This window comes from Tenrec ecaudatus, chromosome 13 (assembly GCF_050624435.1).
Source record: "Tenrec ecaudatus isolate mTenEca1 chromosome 13, mTenEca1.hap1, whole genome shotgun sequence".
In the NCBI taxonomy this organism is placed as follows: Eukaryota; Metazoa; Chordata; class Mammalia; order Afrosoricida; family Tenrecidae; genus Tenrec; species Tenrec ecaudatus.
Window position 1 is genome coordinate 37,858,722 of NC_134542.1, and position 25,658 is coordinate 37,884,379.

The following is a 25,658-nucleotide window of genomic DNA, read 5'->3' on the forward strand; positions in this document are numbered from 1 at the left end:
CCATGTGGGCTTTGTTGCTTCTGAGCTAGATGGCTGCTTGTTCACCTTCAAGCCTTTAAGACCCCAGACACTATCTCTTTTGATAGCCGGGCACCATCAGCTTTCTTCGCCACATTTGCTTTTGCACCCGTTTGTCTTTGGCGATCGTATCATGGAGGTGTGCCGCCAATGATGTGATTTTTTGTTTGATGCCTGATAACAGATCCCGATTAAAATGTCTTTTAGGTGTTTTTTAAAATCATTTTATTGGGGGGGCTCATACAATTCTTATCACAATCCATACATACATCCATTTTATCAAGAACATATGTACATTTGTTGCTACATCATCATTCTGAAAACATTTGCCTTCTACTTGAGCCCTTAATATCTGCTGCTCATTTTCCCCCTCCCTCCCCACTGCCCCCTATCTCATGAACCCTTCATAATTCATAAATTATTATTGTGTCGTCGTCCCCGCCTTCTTCTCTGCTGTCCCTCCCCCTCCCCAGGGAGGAGGCTATACGTAGATTCTTGTAATCAATTCCCCCTTTCTCCCCCACATTCTCTCCACCCTCCAGCCATCGCCACTCTCACCACTGGTCCTGAAGGAGTCCTGGAGGTTATATGTAGATCATTGTGACTGGTTTCCACTTTCCCCTTCCCCTCCTGGTATCACTACTCTCAATATAGGTTCTGAGGGGTTCCCTGGATTCCCTGTGTTTCCAGCTCTTATTTGTATCTGTGTATATGTTCCGGTCTAGCCAGATTTGTAAGGAAGAATTGAGGTCACGATAGTGGGGGGAGGAAGCTTTAAAGAACTAGAGGAAAGTTGTATGTTTCAGCGGTGCCATACTGCACCCTGACTGGTTCGTCTCCTCCCTGTGATCCTTTTGGTAAGGGGTTTGTCCAATTATCTACAGATGGGCTTTGGGTCTCCACTCCATACTCCCCCTCATTCACATTGATGTGATTTTTTTGTTCTGGGTCTTTGATGTCTGATACCTGATCCTATCGACACTTCCTGATCACACAGGCTGGTGTGCTTCTTCCATGTGGACTTTGTTGCTTCTCAGGTAGATGGCCACTGGTTTATCTTCAGGCCTCTGAGACCCCAGATGTTATATCTTTTGATAGCTGGGCGCCATCAGCTTTCTTCACCACATTTGCTTATGTACCCATTTTGTGTTCAGCAGTCGTGTTGAGAAGGTGACCATCATGGAATGCCAGATTACTAGAACAAAGTGTTCTTGCATTGAGGGAGTACTTGAGTAGAGGCCCAATATCTGTCTGCTCTCTTAATACTAAACTATAAATATATGTACATAGATCCCTGTTGTCATATAAAAATGTTTACATATGTGCATGCCTGTATTTAGTCCTCTATAAATGCCTTTTGTCTCCTAGTTCTTTCCTCTGTTTTCCTTTATTTTCCTCTTGTCCCACTATCATGTTCAGCCTTCATTTGGGTTTCAGTAATTCTTCTCTGTTACATTGTCCTTGATCAAGCCCTACCAGGCCTCCATCCTCCACCCTCCTCACCATGGACTTTGATCCCTGGGGGTTCTCTTGTCTCTGGGCTTGTTAGCACTCACTTCCTTCCCTGCCCCTCCTCCCCCTTGCCCCCACCCCCCACCCCCAGCTGTTGGTCCTGTTGTTTTCTCTTCCAGATTGTTTATCCTGCCTATCTTATCTAGATAGAGAAGCAGAGACAATAATAAGCACAAAAACAAGAGAAAGCAAAACAAAACAACAAGAAAGCAAAATAACAATAAAGAAAACCAAGGACAAAAAAAAGGAAACACCTAAAAATAGTTAAAGGTCTGTTTATTGACATTTAGGAGTATCTTCCCATCAACTCTGATGGATTGCTACACCCTGGCCCCAAAGCTTATTTATGCCATTCCCTGGGGACTTCACTGCTTTGCTCCCTTTGCTGTCCCCTTGATGCCCTTAGTGTTTCGCTCCTGTGTGGTGGAGTCAGATCACGCACAATTCCCACACTGTGCCTCCAGTTTTGTTCTTTGTAGCTCTATGGGTCAATGAGGGATGTGTGTTTTGTGGTGGGTCCGTGCCTATGGTCCTCTGTGTACATTGGCTGCTCTAAGCCGGAATATTGTCCTCAGGGCTTGGTGGGCCAGACTGTGCTCCACTCTCTCACCCTTCCCTTTCGTTTACTCCTGTGGGCTCTGATCAGACATGTCCCTTTCCCTGAGCTGTAGCATCAGTGCTGTTCTCTGGAGTGAATTCTTCTGGAGGGAGGGTGGGGGTTGTCCCTGTAGTTGGAATTGGGGCCGGCCCCTCAGACCTCTTTATTGGTTCCCTGGTTTATGCAAGTTTGTTGCATTCACGTCTTTGTGCACTGGGTTGAAGTCTGGTCCCTCTCTCCCTGTAGAGATATAAACAACACCCTCCTGGTTTGGGATATTTTAAAAGGGTAATTGTGTTGGACAGGGTTCTCCAGAGAGACAAACCAGATTGCTAGTAATTAAAGATAAATATATAAAATACAAGAAATGAACCATTAAATTATATACAGATAGATAATACAAGAAATTAACAGTTAAATTATAAAGCAGTGAGACACTAGCAGTCCTTTTAAGGCTTGAGAGCCGCCAGTTGCCATTTCCCTTCTGTAGAGAGAGCTGGGCTATATATATCCAGGCAGCAAGGCAGGTCCCCAACTGTCATCAACTGTCGATCCCCAGCTCCAGAGATGAACACTCCAATCATGTGGGCTTAAAGGGACCTCAACTGACAGTGACAAAGTCCACAGGCTAGGCATCCCACAGGTAGTGTACCCCTTTAAACTGAGGCACAGAATAAGTAAGGCGAGGCTCACCGAGCCATTTATCCCTCTGCCCTTCAGTTAATCCTACTTGTGTTTATCGGCCAGGCTGGCACAATAAACTATCTCAGTAATCTTGATAGATTTTCTCAAAGGAAATAAAATGATGGAAACTCATTGAGAAGTTTTAAGAAAATGAAAAACTGCGTTGGTGAGAAAAAGGCCTTGAAATGTTGCATTGAGGAATTTTCCCCCATCACTGTAATGCACCTGTTCATTTTGTGAGCTGCCCTACATTGATTTCACTAGGTAAACCTTACTACTCACAGCTTGATCTTGCCCTTTGACATCTTTTTGTTCCAAAAATTCCAGAAACATTCAAAAGGAACAAATAATGTTCCTTTTAAATGTTGCCAAAACTGTCTTGATGTGGTGTGAATCAATTTTGGGGGGAATGGTTACAGATATGAAAACACTGTCCTCAGACATGTAAAGACCTAAGAGGAAAGACATTTGGAAAATCAATAACATCGTATTTTGATATTTTTGTTTAATCAAGGTCTCTAGTGTAGCAATACTTTTTGACTGATCCTTGAATATACTAGATAGGTTTATTCTTACTAAAGACACACATCATTTACTTGAGTAGTTTCTAAGGAATACTTTACTCAAACTCTGCATTTTTTCTTTTAGAGATAAGAGAAACATAGAAGGTAGAAGAAGATGCTGGGATCTGAACGTGGTGTTGTAGAAGAATGGTTATCAGAATTCAAGGTAAATTGTTATGAGGGTAAGACTAGATTGTGTGATTTTAGATTTCATTAAATTAGACAGAAAATATGTGTTCCATGGATGAGCTTGTACACATATTTTGATATAAAATGAAATTGTAAAGTACAAAATAAACATTTCTAGTACAACTCTAAAATGCACTAATATAGATCATTGTGGGAAAATAATATATGAAAATGAAAATAGTTATTAAGACTAATGTGTTAGGCAGGGTTCTTTAGAGAAACAAACCAGAACACATGATTTAAAATACACATACACATTATATAGCTGTATATGTATCTATGTATGTAAATGTATATATATATATATATATATATATATATATATATAGCAAAAAAATATATAACAGCAAATTACTCTGCACAGCAGTACAGAGAGCTCGGTCCAAGTCACTTTTGTGGGTCAATTAAAATACTGAAAGTCTTTTCAATTCACCACTAACCCAAGGCCAAAGAAGCAGACAGTAGAAAGATGAAGTTGCAAGGTGTGGCAGAGGCCAGTAACAGCGTGGTGGAGCGACGAGGTGGCTGGCTGGAGGTGTAGGGTCTAGAGTGGTGGCAAGATGAGTGACATTAGACCCACAGGTAGTAGACACCACAAGATGGGGCAGTACCAAGGCATGAAACAGCAAGGCACAGGATTGAAGTCTACCTCAGTCCGCAGTTTGCTGGGCCAAGTGAAGCAGAGCACTGCATGGCCCACAGGTAGCACAGCACATGTGATGAGGCAGGGCAGCTAGCTCAGGCAGCGTGTGCTCCTAGCCTCCAGTGAGCCATTTATTTCAGTAGCACCTCTAAAGGAGGTAATCAAGAGGCAACCTGATTGGCAGGCTAAACTACATCAACATCTTCTTACAGTTGCCATGTTGGTATAAAAAACCTAACTCACAACAAACGGGGGCTATCCAAATCTGAAAGTATGAGAAAGAGAGACAGTCTTCAAGCTTTAATAAGGTCCAGAAACAGGACATGTGCTCTCAACTTTTGTTTCCTTTCATTCTTTTTAATCATTTCATTAGGGGCGCATACAACTCTTATAACGATCTATACATACATCAGTTGTGTAAAGCAAATTTGTGCATTCATTGCCCTCATCATTCTCAAAACATTTGCTCTCCACCTAAGCCCCTGGCATCAGTTTCTCACTTTCCCCCTCCCTCCCCGCTCCCTCTTCCCTCATGATCCCTTGATAATGTATAAATTATTATTTTGTCATATGTTGCCCTGTCTGACATCTCTCTTCACACACTTTTCTTTTGTCCATCCTCCAGGGAGGAGGTCACATGTAGATCCTTGTAATCAGTTCCCCCTTTCCAAACAATCCTCTCTCCACCCTCCCAGTTTTGTTTCCTTTAATTATTCATGATTAAAAATTATAAAATTTATTAACTATGCAAACACACACTTTATGAAAGCGTAAATGTGAGAATTAAAGTCTCTTCTATATTACCTTCTGAACAGATTACTACTTTAAAGTACTTACTTTCTTAAATCTTGGTACAATTTATGATTTCTCAGTTTTTTCAAGGTCGAATAGTTAAAATAATTACTTTGGTAACAATTTAATAGTTTAATAATCATGTTGATTTTCTATATTTTCATTTTTCTTAGTTGACTCTATTATGACTCTTTTCAGGCAGAAGTTGTGTAAGTAAAGTTCCTAGGTTCCCAAATACTAAGCTCATGTTTGTTTTCCTTCCATGGCTTCTTTTAGGCATTACCTGACACTCAGATCACCAATTATGCAGCAACTTTACACCGGAAAAAAGCACTGGTACCTGCACTCTATAAAGTTATTCAAGATTCAAATAATGAGGTGAGAGAGTTAAGAAAAATAATTTTAACATAGTGAAATGTAAATGTGTACCAAACCCATTTGTCTAGGTTTTGCTGTTTCCCTCAAAAAAATAACAAAAACAAAATGTTCTTTATGGAACTAGGAAACTTTCTTTCTGCTGTATTTCACTCTGATAGTTGCTTTGGCTTCTCCCAACCCTTTCCTTTTCCTATTGAAAAATATTTTGATCAAATTCTCATCTGTTGAAGGTAGTATGTTTTGATTCTTCATTTGAGTATTCATCATCTCAATAGATTATCATTAAAGTTGAATTTTTTTCTGTGAATGTTTCTCATTCCAGAAGCCAACATTTAACTGTATTCTGATTGAGATTTATTTATTTTAAATATTATTTATAGTTATTTGAATGATAATTTAGAACTATATATAATCACTCTAATCAGTGAAATCAAATTTATAACACAGAGTGCTGCTGCTAGTAAATGCTAAAAATTCTTCAGAGAAAGAACTTTTTTAGTTTAAATGGTCAAGATCAAAAAACTTTGAATAAGAATTTCCCATTATCCAGCCAAGGAAAGAGAGGAAAAAATGCTGGTAGTGAATCCATCTGTTAACTGTGGTAAGATACACACATTACCTTTGCACTAGCACATTAGTACAACATACAGTTTTATCTCCAATGGTTTCATGTATGCTTTCGCATGACAATGAAAGGAACACACAGGAAAGTAGCTTCTTATCTTCCCAGATACAGCCTCCAAGAATGCCTCTGCTGTGTACTGGAGTGAGTTTGAAGAAGTTCAGGTAATCATCTCCTAACCAGCAGCTTAATTTAAAATGCATCTTTATTTTTATCTTTTCACTAAAACTTGCTTGTGGGCCTCTTTCTGCCTTGTCTCCTCAGTTAGGCTTGCCTCTTGCTGTTTATAGCAGCAGCCACAGGATCATTCGCTTCTTCCTCTCAAGCTGTGTATTTCTGAATGTTTAAAAATTTTAAGGATGGGTAATGTACATATGACGGAGCTGGTTCAAAGAGTTCATGGAAAATTCCACTACCTTTTAGTACCATTTTCCATGAACTGAAAAGCCCCCTTATATTTGCATATCCTTCTTGGTCGGATGTTTTCAAGGTTTTTGTGCTGAATTAACATTTAAGCCTTGCTTATTAAAATTTGCCTGTTTTATGCTTTCTTTTTTAGATTGTAAGCTCTTCATGGGCAGTGATGATATATATTTGTTATTTCCCAAAAATCGAATATGTCATATACATAATGAAAATTTGATAAATGTTGGTTCTAAGTATAGGGTAGTACAAAATAAAATTCTAAAATGCTATCATTTCCATTAGAATTCATTAATACATAAAGATTATCTTTTGCTTTTCCCTTCCCCTCTCTTTACTAGACTTTTACCAAAAAAATACAATCTTTGAATTATCAGGTTACAAAAAGGCAAGCGGTTGATTGGTGTTATTGGTAACTGAGAATGACTTGCCAAGGATGTTGGCTGTTTGTGTGTGTGTGTTGGTAAAGGGACCCCTTTGTAATGAAAAGGAGGAGCTAGTCTTAATGGAACTTGGGAAACTTGAATAAATACACTTGATTTCACAAATTGTTAGCTTATACTGTACCTTTTTCTAGAATTAGAACTTTCTATGTCAGTAATTAGTGATAAAGAGAAATGGAAATAGAAGGAAAAATAAAAATGACATATTCCATAAAGTGTTATTTAACAGTTTTATTGGTACTTAATCCACATATCACACAATTCAGTAGTTCAGTAATGTCAAGAAGAATTGTGGAATCATTACCACAATCCATTTCAGAACACACACTCCCACACACTTAAATGCCTTGCAAAAGAGTTGTGTAATCACCTTCAGTTCTAGAGCTCACTTTCCCTCCCACCTTCATTGTTTACTCCCCAAATCCCCTCACCTTTCCCATTTCTCCCCCCACTACACACACACATCTCCTACAAACCCTTGCATCAGTTTTTATCTGTGCACCCACTCCTTCTGTGCTTTAAAAACTGTTAAACTCAAAAGAAGCAATAAAGAACAAAAAACGAAGTGGTAAGGTTATAAGGATAAAAATACAAACAGACAAAGAATGTGTTTTTTTTTTTATAGAACTGAAAGTTGACCTAGGAAGAGCTAGCTATTTTTCGTTGTTTCGAACTGCCAACCATGTAGTCCACAGCTCAACATGTAATCACTGCACTATCAGGACTCCCGTTTAGTTTTGTTAGGGGACCTTGAAAAAGAAAAGTGCAGTCAAAACAGTGGCTTCTGAAGAGATAAATTCCAGAGAGGTCAGCCCCGAAGGTGATGGAAACTGTTTTGAGATTCTGAAGAGGTCATCTTGGTAGACTTTTTTCAAAGAATAGTCATGAAGAATTGTTCAGAGAGTTGACAATATAATCCCACTTGAGGGGAATGAAAAACAGAATGGCAGGTGAATAGATACATTGGATGGTATGATTACAGACCCAAAAAACAGGAATGATTATATTTAATATACTAACAGGTATTGGCTTGGCTTGGAGGGCAGGGATAAAGGGAACCAATATTAAAGAGTGCAAGAAGAAAGAAAATGCTCTGAAAATGATGGTGGCAACAATTGTACAGTCATGCTTGATCTAATTGAACTATGGATTTGTTATAAAATCTGTAAGAGTCCCCAATTTAAAAAAATGGGAAAAGAAAATGGAAAACTGCATTGGTGAGGAAAAGGCTAGGAAAGCTGCATCGAGGAATTTTTTGCTGTCAGGACAATACACTTACTCATTCTTTGAGAATACCAGCACTATTCTAGAAGATTTTCTTGGGAAACCCTACCCCATCCACCTACAGCTCTCATCTGCTCCTTTCTGACTCAAAGAAACATTTTAAAAGGAATGTGATTTGAGTCCCTGAAAGATGCCCAAACTCATTTTAATGTGTAAATTAAAGAACACAGAATTGTTTGGAGAATGGTTAGGGATATGGAACTGCCATCTTCAGAAGGGTGTAGACCTAAAGGGAGGGGGAGGACATGTCAAGAAACAGTAGCTTCTGATGATGCCAGCTATCAAAAGATACAGTGTCTAGGGTCTTAAAGGCCTAAAGATAAACAAGCTGCCATCCAGCTGAGAAGCAACAAAGTCCACATGGAAGAAGCACACCAGCCTGTGTAGATAGGGTCAGGTATCAGGCATCAAAGACCCAGAACAAAAAAATCACATTGACATCAATGTGAATGAGGGAGAGTGCAGAGTAGAGACAATTGGACAATCCCCTTACCAGAAGAGTCACAAGGAAGAGATGAGCCAGTCAGGATGCAGTATAGCACCATCGAAACATACAACTTTCCTCTAATTCTTTAATGTTACACACACACACACACACACACACACTTTCATTACCTCAATTCTACCTTATAAATCCAGCTAGACCAGAGACATACACAGGTACAGATAAGAGCTAGAAACACTGGCAATCCAGGAACCCATAATGAGAACAGAGATACCAAGAGGGGAAGGGGAACATGGGGGGAGAAAAGGGGAATCAATCACAATGATCTACATATAAACCCTTCCCAGGGTGATGGACAACAGGAAAGTGGGTGAAGGGAGACAGCAGTTGGTGTAAGACCTGAAAACAAAGCAATAGTTTCACATTTTCAAATAATAAGCACATTTTTGTTTAACCAAAGTTTTTATTATTGCATAGCAATACTTTTTAACTTATGTTCATATATAGTAATATATATATTAAGTTCTAGTTTCAAAATAGGAGAACAAAGGTACAGAAACATAAAAATTATGCTAGAAGGAGGATTAATTTTAGATTTGTTTCTAAGTTGATGTGAGTCCTTAAACGTACACCAAAACTGGAAAGTCAAAGTGTCTTCTGCAAAGCTGTCATGTTAGGAAGCTGCGTGATTTCTCAATGGTGCTACCCAAGTTTACTCAATAATTTCATTTCATTTCCAATTGCTTCACTAAATTTCTTTATGCTTTTTTGGGTAAACTTTTTGGTGATTTTTTTCCTTTGAGGATACGTTTAGCACTTTAAAAAAAATCATTTTATTGGGGACTCCTACAACTCTTAACACAATCCATCCATCCACCCATTGGGTCAAGCACATTGGTACATTTGTTGCCATCATCATTATCAAAACATTTTCATTTAGCATTTTTTAAAGCACCAAAGCTTAATTGTGCAATAGTATGTTAAATATAATAGATGTTTAGATTTTATTATATGGGATATAGAGAAACTTCTTACTTAGTGGCAATAAACAAGAAAGGCAGGTTGCTTTTCTTACACTGGGTGGAGATGCTTTGCTAATGCCGAGTAGTTAAGATAAAGTTGTGGTGGATTATGAACTGCAAAACTCCTGTGTACCTTCTAAACTGACACTAAAGCTATTTCCCCAAGAGGTGTTCAGGAATATTTTCAGCAATTGTGACATTATGTGAATGAGCACACACACACACACACATACACATATCGCTTTCTGAGATTATTGTATTTAGAATATGATGATATTAAAATGTACTCAACTATTTTTTGTCTTACTTCATAATAATAATGTATGAAACCTTGTCCTGGATGGAAAGGGAGAGATCCCCATCTGAGTTATCTAAGGTTAAACCTTGTCCTGGGTGGAAAGGGAGAGATCCCCATCTGAGTTATCTAAGGTTAAACCTTGTCCTGGATGGAAAGGGAGAGATCCCCATCTGAGTTATCTAAGGTTAAACCTTGTCCTGGATGGAAAGGGAGAGATCCCCATCTGAGTTATCTAAAGCTAAGACCCAGCATTTATTTTTTTTATTTTATTTTAACAATTTATTGGGGCTGATACAATTCTTTTCACAGTTCATACATATACATACATCAATTGTATAAAGCCATCTGTACAGTCTTTGCCCTAATCATTTTTTTTCTCTTTTCTTCTTTTACATTTTATTAGGGACTCAAACAACTCTTACCACAATCCATACATATACATACATCAATTGTATAAAGCACATCCATACATTCCCTGCCCCAATCATTCTCAAGGCATTTGCTCTCCACTTAAGCCCCTTGCATCAGGTCCTCTTTCCCCCCCCCTCCCTCCCCATTCCCCCCTCCCTCATATTCCCTTGGTAATTTATACCTCATTATTTTGTCATATCTTGCCCTATCCGGAGTCTCCCTTCCCCCCTTCTCTGCTGTCCCTCTCCCAGGGAAGAGGTCACATGTGGATCCTTGTAATCAGTTCCCCCTTTCCAACCCACTCACCCTCCACTCTCCCAGCATCGTCCCTCACACCCTTGGTCCTGAAGGTATCATCCACCCTGGATTCCCTGTACCTCCAACCCTCATATGTACCAGTGTACAGCCTCTGTCCTATCCAGCCCTGCAAGGTAGAATTCGGATCATGGTAGTTGGGGGGAGGAAGCATCCAGGATCTGGGGGAAAGCTGTGTTCTTCATCGATACTACCTCACACCCTAATTAACCCATCTCCTCTCCTAAACCCCTCTATGAGGGGATCTCCATTGGCCGACACTTGGGCCTTGGGTCTCCACTCTGCACTTCCCCCTTCATTTAATATAATATATATATACACATACATATATACATATACACATATATACACATACATACACACACATATCTTTTTTTTTTTTTTGCATGATGCCTTATATCTGGTCCCTTGGGCACCTCGTGATCGCACTGGCCGGTGTGCTTCTTCCATGTGGGCTTATTTGCTTCTGAGCGAGATGGCCGCTTGTTCACCTTCAAGCCTTTAAGACCCCAGACACTATCTCTTTTGATAGCCGGGCACCATCAGCTTTCTTCACCACATTTGCTTGTGCACCCATTTGTCTTCAGCGATCCTATCATGGAGGTGTGCAGTCAATGATATGATTTTTTGTTCTTTGATGCCTGGTAACTGATCCCTTTGGGACCACTCGATCACACAGGCTGGTGTGTTCTTCCATGTGGACTTTGTTGCTTCTGAGCTAGATGGCCGCTTGTTTATCTTCAAGCCTTTAAGACCCCAGTCACTATCTCTTTTGATAGCCGGGCACCATCAGCTTTCTTCACCACATTTACTTGTTCACCCACTTTGGCTCCAGCCGTTGTGTTGGGAGAGTGAGCATTTTAGAGTTCCAATTTAATAAAAGAAGGTATTCATGCATTGAGGGAGTGTTTGAGTAGAGGCCCAAGGTCCTTCCGCCACCTTAATACTTGACCTATAAATATAGACACATAGATCTATTTCCCCATCCTCCTATATATATTTGCATGTACATGTCTTTGTCTAGACCTCCATGAATGCCCTTTGACTCCTAGCTCTTTCCTCCATCTCCCTTGACCTTCCTCCTGCCCTACTACCATGCTTCATCGCCACCTGGGCTAGAGTATACCTCTTCTCTAAGCAACCTTACCTTTGATCATTTCCCACCAGGCCTGCCACTCCCCCTTCTCTACCATTTGGGGTCCCATGTTTTTCCCTTGTCCCTGGGTTTGTTAACACCACTTCCTTACCCCTCCTACCCCCCACCCCATGTCCCCCCGGAACTGTCGGTCCCGTTGTTTTTCATCCAGATAGTTCATCCAGCCTGTCCTATTCAGACAGACCTGTGGAGTCACTAACATGCACGAAAACTAGACAGAGGAAAACAAAGCAACAGTATACAACCAGACAACAAAACAACCAAAACAAACCACTGAAAAAGAACAGAACAAAACAGTTCACAAGAGAAAAGCTTGTAGTTAGTTCAGGGATCGTTTGCTGGCCCTCAGGAGCGTTTTCCAGTCCAGTCTGTTGGGGCACCACGCCCTGGCCCCAAAGTCCACTTTCAGCATTCCCTGGGGACCTTGCCACTCCATTCCCTTGCTGTTCCGCTGCACTCCCCCAGTGATTTGCCTCGGTGTGGTGGGATCAGGTCAGGTGCAATTCCCACACTGTGTCTCCGGTGCTGTCCCCTGTATCGCCCTTAGTCACTGAGGGGCATCATGTCTCATAGTAGGGCCAGCCATGTTGTTCTCTCTGTGGACTGGCTGCTCTACTCAGGAACATCATCATCACGGCCTGGTGGGCCAGGCTGTGCTCCACTCTCTCCTCCTGCCCCTTCATCTGCTCCCGTGTGCTCTGATCAAATATGTCCATCTCCCATAGCTGCAGAGTCAATGTCGTCCTTTGGAACAAATTCTTTTCGGGGGAGGGGCAAGACCCAGCATTTATTACAATTATAATCAACTCGCTGTCAGAGCAGGTCTGTATTTTCATCATTTCTCTTATCAGGTCACATGGCTCTAAGCATATGTTCAGACTATATAAGAGTAATAATTCTGATAAACCCCTTAGGACCAATATTGAGAATAGTTATACCAGGAGAGTAAGGAGAAGGAAGGGGGGATGGACAACAGAAAAGTGAGTGAAGGGAGACATCAATCAGTGTAATACATGAAAAATAATAATTTATAAATAATCAATGATTCATGAGGGAGGGAGGGGAATAAATGAGAAACTGATACCAAGGGCTCAAGTAGAAAGAAAATGTCTAGAAAATGATGATGGCAACAAATGTACAAATGTGCTTCACACAGTGCATAGATGGATGGATTGTAATCAGAGTTGTGCAAGCCCCCAATAAAATTATTTTAAAAAATAATAATTCTATAGAACCTCAAAGCAATGTTGGACCTTAGTTATGGAAAGGTACTTTTAGTCATAATTCTGAAATATAATATGCTATTTGGTTAATAAATTCTTTTAGTATGTCACATGCCACGTATAATAGTAATTAGAACCTATGGCATCACACACACACAAGTTTGCTTTAAATTCATAGACGTTCTAAAATCATACATACGCCCTTGAAGTTCAGTATACTTTGTAATGGCCAATCTGTGTTGTAAAGTTTTCATTGCTAGAGCCAAGGAAGTATATTGCTTCATTTATTTATCCTCTTATGTTCCAGATTCCTTGGACACCCTAGCAATTTCTATACTTCACAGAGACCTCAAATCCCTTCAACCTATCATTTTTAATTTTTATTTTTGCCCTATCATTTTTTAATGATACTATTACACGTCTTCTCCCTTGAATGTTTCTCTTATCTTTTCCTGACTACATTTTCATGGTTCATCATTACAATTAATCCTTTTTAAACATTCCTAACACCTTTGCTTCTCATTCTCTCAGTTGATGCTCTGTGGGCAAAGGGAACACTGGGGAAAATCTAGCTATTCGTCTGCTTCATAACTGCCCTTGTTACTTGCCCACTTTGAATTCAGGACAACAGCTCTCAGATAGGCACAACTGCTTTGCAGTCCTCCTTTATTCCCTTGGTACACTTACATGGGACCGTTAATTTTATTCCTTCTCTTCCCGTATATTATTGTTAGTACTGCCTGTTATTTTAATATTACTGTAATTTTCTTACTAGTATTTTATCTTTTAAAATTACAGTCATGCCAAACTTGTGCAGACTACAGTTATTTCAGCATAACCAGTCTAAATTGGTAGTACGTGTTTAGGGGAAAACTAGAAATGCTTTTGTTTTTGTATGTCTTAACACAGATGTTTTATTGCCCCCAGGTACTATAATAGCCAATGATGATTCCAACATGACTAAGACAAATCCTTCTTTGTCTTCAAGGGACTCACTCAACGGAAAAAAATGCCAAAGCGGGGGAATAAGGGAACAAGGCATTGGTTAATATCATAGTTTTGCAATTGCAGATCAATTTCAGGAGCATCGAAATGCTTATTTTAATTGTACTCATTCTGTTCAGTTTTCACTGGCATGAGATTCCCTCATGAGCCATATTACTATTTGGCTCAATTAAAATTAGCCAACTAAATATTTTAAAATATATTCTTGTATACTTTGATTCTCAAAATCTTTTAAATAAATATGATTAATGAAACTAATTTTAAAATGTAATAGTAATTAATTTCTCTTACTTACATTTAAAATATTAACTAGCACTTTGGATACCTAAAGATTATGTATTACAATATTTTTTACTGCTTGATATATAATTTGTTTAACTTATAGTTTGATTTGAGATTTAAAAATTTCCCACAGGACCATTTTAAATTATTTTTTACAATGGAAATTTTGAAATGGAAGTTAATAAAGGTTGGTAGGGAAAAGAAGACTCACAAGGACATAGTAGATTGGTCAGACACCTGCTCCTCTAATAATTGAGAACATTTATTGAAAGTATCTAGGTATTATATGGGTACAAAGTACTTCTTATAACAAGGGATAGGTCAGTTTAGTTATGGTCTCATTACATAAATAGGGATTAAGGGTTTTTGTTCAAAATATTTCAAAATTAATATTGAGACTTAATATTACGTAGGTAACTTCATATTTAAAAGTAAGTTGGTGTTTGGTGTAGTCAATTCGGTTCTTGTCCATAACTGCCCTACGTGTAACCGAGTGAAGCAGGGCCCGGTGTCAGTGTTTCAGGATTGTCCAGAGCTCTTCAGGGACTAAGTCCTCAGAAGTGGGAGCGTGGTCCTTCTTTGCGGTCTGTTCTTAGTCTGGAAGCTCTGAGAAAACCTGTTCACTTTGGGTGACCTTGCTGGTATGAAAATACCTTTGACATAACTTCCAGCAGAGCTGTCCATCTGCTTTATACCTGTACTTGTCCCACTTAAATATAATAAGATGACAAACAGTTACAGACAAAAGACTGGAAATAACTAATGCATTTTATTTTTGTTTTAGCTCCTGGAACCAGTCTGCCATCAACTCTTTGAGCTCTATCGTAGCTCCGAAGTTCGGCTTAAGAGGTTCACCTTGCAGTTCTTGCCAGAATTGATATGGGTTTATTTACGGCTTACAGTTAGCAGAGACAGGCAAAGTAATGGTTGTATTGAAGCACTTCTGTTAGGAATTTACAATTTGGTAAGTTTAAAATTTCTAATTACTTGTAATCTTGCTTTCTTATTATATAAATTATTAACATGAAAATTGATTTGTGTGTCTGCCTTTGCTGCTATGTTATATGAAGAGCATTAAAAATACATAGAAAATGTCTTAAGAAAAAACAGACTAAATTAAAAAAATTAACAGAAAAAGAAATACAATAATTTATTATGATGTGTCTAAACAGCATCTATTTCAAAGCATTTTGGAGGATTACTGTATATACTCACGCATAAGCCGAGTGTTTCAGCCCATTTTTAATGTAGTAAAATTAGGTGCGTTGGCTGATATTTGGGTCAGCTTATACTGGAGTATATACGGTAGACAGTATAAAAATAACCCATATCAGAGCAATATGAATATTTCTAAAACTGAAGTGAAAACAAACATAAAATCTATCTGAATGGTGAAATCATTGATGTTTTACAAAAGAACTATGGGAAAAATACCTTCAAATAATCAGTCTGTAAATGTTATTATTGAGAGCCATCCAGCCATTTCTAACTCTTTGCAGCCTTCAGTAAACAGAAGGAAACCCTGCACCATCCTCCCAGCGGTTGCTGGGTTTGAGCCCATTGTTACAAGCCTCTCTGTCAGTCTGTCCCTCTTCTTTTTCGCTTTCCCTCTACTTTACTAAGCATGACGTTCTTTTCCAGAGACTGATCTCTCCTGATAACATCTCCAAAGTAACTGAGACCAAACATCACCATCCTTACCGCTAAGAAGCATTCTGACTGGACTTCTTCCAAAACAGATTAGTTTGTTCTCTTCACAGTTCATGGTTTTTCAGTGTTTTTCTCCAGCACCCCAACTAAAACACATCCATTCTTCTTCTGGCTTCCTTCTTCAGTGTTCAATTTTCACATGTATGTGAGGCAGTTAAAATACCATGGCTGGGCCAGCCACACCATGGTCATCAAAGTAACACTGAAAAGAGGACTGTGCAGCAGACGTACAGTGTAGTTCATCTTTTGAGCTTTTGACTGCTGCTTCCTTGATTGTGGTTCCAAGCAAGATGAAGTCCATCACACGTCAGTCTTTTCCCCATTGATCGTTGTGTTACCCACTGGTCCAGTTGTGAGTATTTTGGAGCATGACATTGAGACTGTATGAGAAAGACATCTCTGACAGCTGCCATAGAGAATGGTGAAGACCTCCCACCAAGACCATGTCTGCTCATTCTTCTCTTCAAACAGGGCAATATTGTGAGAACTCATGTGAAAATCATTGCAGTCCTGATTTGACTCTGTCTCACTACTTTTGTTCCCCTAATTTTAAAAGCTTGAAAGGCCTCACACTTTTTTAGTTAATAAAATAAAATGTCTGCATTATCTTGGTTAAATTCCCAGGACACTCAGTTCTTTAGGGATGGACTGATATCATTTCTTACAAAAGGATTGTGTCTTTGATAGAGCTTACTTTGAGAACGAAAATATATGTTAAAATTTTCTTTTAATTCCATTTCTATTGCATTTTTTCTTGAACTCTTTGAAGATTTTCATATTGGTTTAATTTAGTAGTATTGTGCTCGTTAATTCTCTATGAATTATAACTCTACTAATAAATTATTTAAATGTGGTGATAAGTTAGAAAAGATTATACTTCGATAAAGCTATAGAGCCAGTAACTGGATGAATGGTTTCTTAGAGGTATGACAGGGGAGGTGGGGGGAAATGGGGAGCTAGTAACATTGAGTACAAGAAACAAGAAAATGTTGTAAAATTGCTTCTGGTGACAGTGACACAACTCTTGATATTATTGAATTCTTGAATTGCATAATATGTGGATTATGTGCCAATAAAACTTACAAAAAGAAAAGCTATACTTAGAGTAGTAATATTTTTTATATAATAAAACCTGTGAAAACTGGAACTAAGAGAATTGACTTGTTTCTAGGTCTTGCAGGTTGACTACCCTTCGTTGGGTACAGTCTAGCACATTGTTACTGCTCTCTAGCAGTTAAAATATTTTCAACACACACAGGTGCTCGCTTTCACAGATTGTACTGTATATTACTATTTCTTTAGGGGAAAAAGTCCTCAACAGTTAATAATATATTTTATAAGTTAAGAAAGTAGTCATCATTTCTTGTACTATAGGCTTTTGATTAGCTCATTATTTTTGTGCATTTTTTTAAACTACAGGAAATTGCTGATAAAGATGGAAACAATAAAGTTCTATCTTTCACTATTCCTTCCTTGTCTAAGCCTTCAATATATCATGAGGTAAGTCACACCAGAAAGGTAGAATAAAATTATATTAAGAGATGAAGACACTCTGTGAGACATTCCTGTTGACAAGACACATGGAACTACGCTAGAGCCCTGGAGCTGAAGGAGCCACGTGGAGACCCCTGCCAGTGCTGAGATACTTCCACCGCCACTGGATCCACAAGGCTTTCCACCCACTGGCCTGTGATCTTCCTGCACTCGGCATCCTTGCATATGTCGCGTGAGTCTGAAGAGGAATTTGTAGATTGGTATCAGGCATATGGGCTCATATCGGACTTATGGACTTGATCTGGGATGTTTTCTCAATATTCAATCGCTTTTGTATATCAAGCTCTTTCTTATACAAAATAAAAAGAGATGAAAAGCCAGTTTCTTCTTGGAGGTAAATATTCCCAATGCATCTTTACTGATTTGCTTCTTAAAAGTAGATGTTATTAATAATATAAAGCTGAGCTGTGTTAAGAGAAACAAAGTGATTAACGAAATTTTTCTCTACTTTTTGTTTGCTTTTTATTCTTCCACTTCAGTCATTTTTCATTTTGTTTATTACTCTTATGTGGGTTTGAAAGTATATTTATTTTAAAGTCTTCCGTATCGCTTTCTTGCTGACGGGTGCCTTGGAGTGGGTTCTTACTCCTAGTGACCTTAGATGACACGGCAGAACTACGCTCTAGGCCTTTCTAAGCTTTAGTCTTTTTGAGAGCAGATGGACAGGCCTTTTCTCCGGCTAAGTGGTAAGTTGTCTTAAACTGCAGACCTTTTACTCAGTAGCTAAGTGCTTGCCTATTGTGCTACCAGGCATGACAATTACTCAGAAATTCCCTATGCTAGATTGATTTGCTCTTGTTATTCTTTAGGAAATTGACTACTTAGAAGAGTTTTAACACTGATATTTCTTTTTAAAAAATTCTACTTGCTTAGCAAAAACCTTTTGGGTTTTGTTTGTATTTCATTTGAAGAATGTGAAAACACTCAAAGGTAAATGACTCATGTTAAACTTAATTCTTTAGACATGCTCTCTTGAAATAAAATCCAGTACTGAAGGACTGCTAGTGTCTCACTGCTTTATAATTTAACTGTTAATTTCTTGTATTATCTATCTGTGTATTATTTAATGGTTTATTTCTTGAATTATGTATCTATCTTTATAAATGTATTTATATATAATTACTAGCAATCTGGTTTGTCTCTCTAGAGAACCCTGTCCAATACAAATATGAATCAAGTTTCTGGTGTCTAGTGGCTAATAGCAGATAAAGTTATAAGGGAAACATTTAAAACAGGAATGGGGAACCTTCATTTCTGCCAAGGGCCATTTGGATATGTGTTAATCTGGATTGACTAGAGAACCAAATATATAGACATGTGTATAAGAAAGAGCTTTGTATCAGAGTAATTTAATTATATATTAAGAAAACATCCTACCCCAGTCCGGATCAAGTCCATATGTCCAATACAATTCTATAAATATCTTTTCAGACTCATGCAGCACCTGCAATGACGTTGAATGCAGGAAGATCACAGGCTAGTGTGTGGACAGTCTTGTGGATTCTATGTTGGTGGAAACATTTCAGTGCTTGTATGGGTCTCTGTGTGGTTCCTCCAACCCCAGGTCTCTGGCTCCATCAGCTTAGCTCCCTGTGGCTTGTCAACAGGAATGTCAGACAGAAAGAATATGTGTCCCGCTTCCAGGGAGGAAGACAGGAATTCCCAGAATCATCAAGGGAAGGCCATGTCCACACAGAAGCATTATTGCCTATGTCCTGATTGACAGGCTGGACTCCACTCCTTTGAAAGTTGACAGGCGACTATGTAACTGCAACAGGACATTTCTAACATCATTCTTGGACCTTACTGTTCAAACATTTAATTAATTCAACCCTAATGTGATGACTGGAACTGCTGCTCTTTGGTGATATATGTGACGTTAGCTAGTATTGAAATTTCACAGGCTTGATAAGGCTTCTTAGACTGGACAATCCCCAACCGATTTAAGGAAACTTTACCAGTTGACTAAAAATTATACTCCATATTGATAAATTATTACTATACCTGTATCATAACTCTATGTAGCTATTTATTTCCTTAATTAATTCCCCCTAGACCTTTGCTTTGTGTTGGAAATAGAATGCCTCCTGTGTGCCAGGACTCTGTATCATGTTAGAACAATGGAAGGGTGTGAAACATTAATGCATGTATGCCCTTTCTAACTTTAAAAGCATGCTATTAATTATGGCCACTATTAATTGTTCAGTATAGTTTAGATTAAAGCAGTTTTATTATGTGTTCTGGAATACAAATTAAAATTATTTATAAGCTTTAGTTTTTAAGCAGCTTTTAAAATTCTCTTTCCTAAATATAGATTATTCTATTTTAAAAAAATAAAGCAGTATGTTTTAGTTTTTACTTGCCGTTATGGAAAGGGATTATAGGGTCTTTATAACTGCGAAATTGAAAAGGCTTTCAAAATGAAGAGAGGGTGGTAAGCGGCTTCTGTTAGAGCTAACATCATGTGCAAGTGTGAATGGCGTTGCCTAGTAACAGTGCTTGCTTGCTTTTCGAGTCACTGTCGCATTCCTCTTTTTCAGCCCTCAGCACTAGGCTCCATGGCTCTGACCGAAGGTGCGTTGTGCCAGCATGATCTCAGCAGGGTGGTTTATAGTGACCTCCATCCGCAGAGGGAGACATTCACCGCGCAAAACCGGTAACGACCAAAACTGTAGACAGTAGCAGTTCTTAATGCCTGCTTCCTCGTTAAGGGTGATTACTTCAGTTGATGTTTGGTATGAGAGGAAGCGGAAAGTTAAATACATAATACTAATGATACATAGCAAACCGTTGAAAGACACATCTATCTAATATGTGTTGTTATGTAATGATCATCTTCTATCAAGGAATATGAAAATTAAAATTGGCGACTTAGAATCAGCCAAACCAGAGTTCATGTTTTAGCCCTGCAGTTTAGAAGTTTGCTCTCACGTGTGGAATGGGATTAATGTTAGGCCTTATCTACCCTACATGTTGCAAAGAATAGATAAGGTGGTTCCATGAAGCAGCACAGTGCCTGTCTAGCACATCATACATGTTGACTAATGTTGCACAAGACCTCTTTGAGGTGTTGAAAAGCAAGAATGGTACGTTAAGGCATGAGGTGCACCTGACCCAATTCATGATATTTTCAGTCACTTCATATGCATGTGAAGTTAGACATTGGATTGTGGGTTCAAATCAATGACAGGCACTATAGTGTCTTGATAATTTAGAAGAGTCTTATTCAGTTATAACTGGACTGCTACAATCTAAAAGTGATTCTTTGAATGTAGTCCCCATTGGAGAGAACAGCCAGCTTATATAGGCAAAACCCATTTATCAGAAACTTTCCTATAGAGTGAAAAGTTACAACAAAAGCAGAAAGCAAAATTAATATTTTTATACCTTAGCATAAGTGAGCATTGTAGGGTACAGGATTGATTATAACATCCTGGTTAATAAAATAAAAATAGTAATATCGTGGTTACATCAAAAGGAACAGTATTATTAATTACAGTGTTCTGATCCCAAGAACATAAAAGTACATTCTAAAATCAGTCACCCATGGGGATTTCTGAGATGAGAGGGGAAGAGAGACAGGTCACTCAGCAGTCGACATAGCATTGCAGTAGCTCGTTTGTCTCAGAATAAGAAAGACTGAGGCAGACTAATTCAACCATTAGAATTGTTGTGCTGGCAAAGAATATTGAAGGTACCAAGGATTGCTGGAAGAACAAAAGGGAAAAAGAAAAAGCAAATCTGCCTTGAAAGAAGTACAACTAGACGCTCCTTAGAGCAGTGGTTCTCAACCTTCCTCATGCTGCGACCCTTTCATGCAGTTCCTCATGTTGTGACCATAAAATTATTTTCATTGTTACTTCATAACTGTAATTTTGCTGCTGTTATGAATCAGGTGAACCCAATGAAAGGGTCATTCAGCCCCCAAAGGGGTTGCGACCCACAGGTTGAGAACCACTGTCTTAGAGGCAAGGATAGTGAAATTTTGTCTCACATACTTTGGACATGTTATCAGGAGAGATCAGTCCCTGGAAAAGGATATTATGTTTGGTAAAGCAGATGGGCAGTAAAAAAATGACAAACTGACACAATAGATGCAATGATGGCCTTGAAGATACCATTTTGAGGATGGCTTAGTTTTGTGAGTTGGAGCCTACTTGGTGGCACCTGACAACAACAACAAATTGTCTTTTGTATATCCAGAAGCTTTGTGGTGGTTTTCTGAATAGTCTTTTAAAATAGGAACCTATTCTTTTTCATCTACAAAACATATCTTGCTTTCTGCAGAAGAAATTATAGAGCCCGATCCTTCCCTTTCCACAGGTAGCTGGGTAAAAGACCTGAGATTCTAGAAGGATAAGACAGTTTATACCTCGGAGCCACTGGTTGGTTTTTGTTTTTTTAGCATGCTAATTAGGAGGTTGACTGTTAGCATTCTGGTGGCCAAGTGTGGAAAGAGAGTTTTTATTTCCAATAGCCAGTGAGGCATACTTTATTTATTTATTTATTTTTTAATTTTAACAATTTATTAGGGTCTCATACAATTCTTATCACAGTCCATACATATACATACATCAATTGTATAAAGCACATCTGTACAGTCTTTGCCCTAATCATTTTTTTCTCCTCTTTTCCTTTTTTACATTTTATTAGGGACTCATACAACTCTTATCACCATCCATACATTCCCTGCCCCAATCATTCTCAAGGCATTTGCTCTCCACTGGCATACTTTATTTAATCTCCAAGTTTACAGTACAGTAACATTGTGTATGGATTATGACTCATTGTAAAGAAGACCAAAATTTTCACAAATAGAACAATAGGTAACTCACAGGTAATATATTAGTCCAGGTAGGCTAGAGAAACAAATTTATAGACACTCATCTGTATTAGAAAGAGCTTTATATAAAGAGTAATTGTACATTAAGAAAACATCCCAGCCCAGTCCAGATCAAGTCCAAAAGTCTGATATTAGCCCATATGTCCAATACCAATCTATAAAGTCCTCTTCAGACTCACGAAACACATGCAATGATGCTGAATGCAGGAAGATCACAGGCCAGTGAGTGGAAAGTCTTGTGGATCCAGTGGCGTTGTAAGCATCTCAGCGCTGGCAAGGGTCTTCACGTGACTTCTCCCCCGCAGGGCACTAGCTTGGCTCCATGTGCCTTGTCAGCTGCAATGTCTCCAAAGGAGTGAGCAGAGAGAGACAGGGAGAGAGAGAGAGAGAGAGAGAGAGAGAGAGAGAGAGAGAGAGAGAGAGAGTCTCCTGCCTCCAAGGAGAATACTGGAGTTCCCAGAATTCTCAGGAAAAGGCCATGCACACATACAGGCCTCATTGGCTGTGACCTTATTGACAGGCTAAACTCCACTTCTTCACTCGTAATCCTCTTAAATTGATAAATGATTATATATAACTACCACAGACCACCCCTTACCAATTTGACACTTTGATCCAACTCTGTAGCCATATACAATTTTCAAACAAACAATAAAATATCTGTCCCTAACAGGATAAAACTAAAATGCATACTATTCAGTATGTGCCACCCTCATTTAAACATAATATTCTCTAAGTGAACAAAACAAAAATATCCAATATCTAACAATTGCCGTTAAGGAACACACCTTAATCCTATGATCCTATGAATATATTCCCCCACCTATGAAAATTTGTAAACCAGCCACTTCATTTGCCCCATTTGGGGTGTCCAATTTCTATTCTGCTCAATTAATGAGCCCAGGGCTCTGAGGAGACAATCATATTCTTTGAAGAATCTTTATTCCAGTTAGAACTGTGTGAATCTGCATCCGTAAACAATGTCAAATCAGGACAGGCCATCCATAAAGTCAGTAGCAATATGCACTGGTTCACAGGCTCAAAAAATCTTCATGTGGTCAAGTTCTGGTCAACTCAATGTGGGCTGCCTCACTTATCCTCATCAGGGTGCCCATTGGCCACTTTGCCTTTAGACCGTGGACCCATCTCAAATTCTCAACAATTCTAGCCCCCTTGTGCTAGGTCTTAATCTTCACAGCAGTCAACCAGCTTCCATCTTCTCCTCTAGTTCCTTGTAAACAGGTCCACAGGTGTCAGTGGCCAGACTCAACTAGTCTCTTTATTGATGCATTTCACTCACTTTCACTCAACAAATGGATCCAGGCGGTCACTAGCAAGCATTTCAGACTGCCACAGACTTCCTTCAATGTTCAGTCCTAGAGAGTTTTCTTCATGCTTCCAGATTTTTTTCCAACTTCTGACTAAAACGAGTTCAAATTTCAAAAATCTAAAGTGTTCTTTTTTTCCTTCAATCTGTCAACAATCCCCTAGGCAAATCTCCTTGAATGCAAATATCCTGAGTATTCCAAAGCACTGGGTGGGGCTTATATTCTCAGAACCTTCTTTCCAGGTATGTCCTTTTTTTTTTTTTCTGTTTTTATTAGGGACTCAAACAACTCTTACCACAATCCATACATATACATACATCAATTGTATAAAGCACATCCATACATTCCCTGCCCCAATCATTCTCAAGGCATTTGCTCTCCACTTAAGCCCCTTGCATCAGGTCCTCTTTTCGCCCCCCCCCTCCCCTTTCCCCCCTCCCTCATATGCCCTTGGTAATTTATACCTCGTTATTTTGTCATATCTTGCCCTATCTGGAGTCTCCCCCCCTTCTCTGCTGTCCCTCTCCCAGGGAAGAGGTCACATGTGGATCCTTGTAATCAGTTCCCCCTTTCCAACCCACTCACCCTCCACTCTCCCAGCATCGTCCCTCACACCCTTGGTCCTGAAGGTATCATCCACCCTGGATTCCCTGTACCTCCAACCTTCATATGTACCAGTGTACAGCCTCTGTCTTATCCAGCCCTGCAAGGTAGAATTCGGATCATGGTAGTTGGGGGGAGGAAGCATCCAGGATCTGGGGGAAAACTGTGTTCTTCATCGATACTACCTCACACCCTAATTAACCCATCTCCTCTCCTAAACCCCTCTATGAGGGGATCTCCATTGGCCGACACTTGGGCCTTGGGTCTCCACTCTGCACTTCCCCCTTCATTTAATATAATATATATATACACATACATATATACATATACACATATATACACATACATACACACACATATCTTTTTTTTTTTTTTGCATGATGCCTTATATCTGGTCCCTTGGGCACCTCGTGATCGCACTGGCCGGTGTGCTTCTTCCATGTGGGCTTATTTGCTTCTGAGCGAGATGGCCGCTTGTTCACCTTCAAGCCTTTAAGACCCCAGACACTATCTCTTTTGATAGCCGGGCACCATCAGCTTTCTTCACCACATTTGCTTGTGCACCCATTTGTCTTCAGCGATCCTATCATGGAGGTGTGCAGTCAATGATATGATTTTTTGTTCTTTGATGCCTGGTAACTGATCCCTTTGGGACCACTCGATCACACAGGCTGGTGTGTTCTTCCATGTGGACTTTGTTGCTTCTGAGCTAGATGGCCGCTTGTTTATCTTCAAGCCTTTAAGACCCCAGTCACTATCTCTTTTGATAGCCGGGCACCATCAGCTTTCTTCACCACATTTACTTGTTCACCCACTTTGGCTCCAGCCGTTGTGTTGGGAGAGTGAGCATCATAGAGTTCCAATTTAATAAAAGAAGGTATTCATGCATTGAGGGAGTGTTTGAGTAGAGGCCCAAGGTCCTTCCGCCACCTTAATACTTGACCTATAAATATAGACACACAGATCTATTTCCCCATCCTCCTATATATATTTGCATGTACATGTCTTTGTCTAGACCTCCATGAATGCCCTTTGACTCCTAGCTCTTTCCTCCATCTCCCTTGACCTTCCTCCTGCCCTACTACCATGCTTCATCGCCACCTGGGCTAGAATATACCTCTTCTCTAAGCAACCTTACCCTTGATCATTTCCCACCAGGCCTGCCACTCCCCCTTCTCTACCATTTGGGGTCCCATGTTTTTCCCTTGTCCCTGGGTTTGTTAACACCACTTCCTTACCCCTCCTACCCCCCACCCTGAGTCCCCCCGGAACTGTCGGTCCCGTTGTTTTTCAACCAGATACTAAACTCATTTA

At 39.3% G+C, this 25,658-nt stretch overlaps 1 protein-coding gene across 5 annotated transcripts in view; it reads left to right on the top strand.

Annotated features, from left to right (window-relative positions):
* The window catches only part of HYCC2 (hyccin PI4KA lipid kinase complex subunit 2), a 100,811-nt gene that overhangs the window by 41,705 nt on the left and 33,448 nt on the right, over positions 1-25,658 (top strand). For all 5 annotated transcript variants that reach the window (XM_075530403.1, XM_075530404.1, XM_075530405.1 and 2 more), the window contains 5 exons: positions 3,461-3,541; positions 5,276-5,377; positions 15,091-15,270; positions 17,436-17,516; positions 20,111-20,226. In XM_075530403.1, coding sequence (XP_075386518.1) covers positions 3,491-3,541; positions 5,276-5,377; positions 15,091-15,270; positions 17,436-17,516; positions 20,111-20,226 — 530 coding nt within the window. In that variant the 5' untranslated portion in view covers positions 3,461-3,490. The remainder of the gene's footprint in view (positions 1-3,460; positions 3,542-5,275; positions 5,378-15,090; positions 15,271-17,435; positions 17,517-20,110; positions 20,227-25,658) is intronic.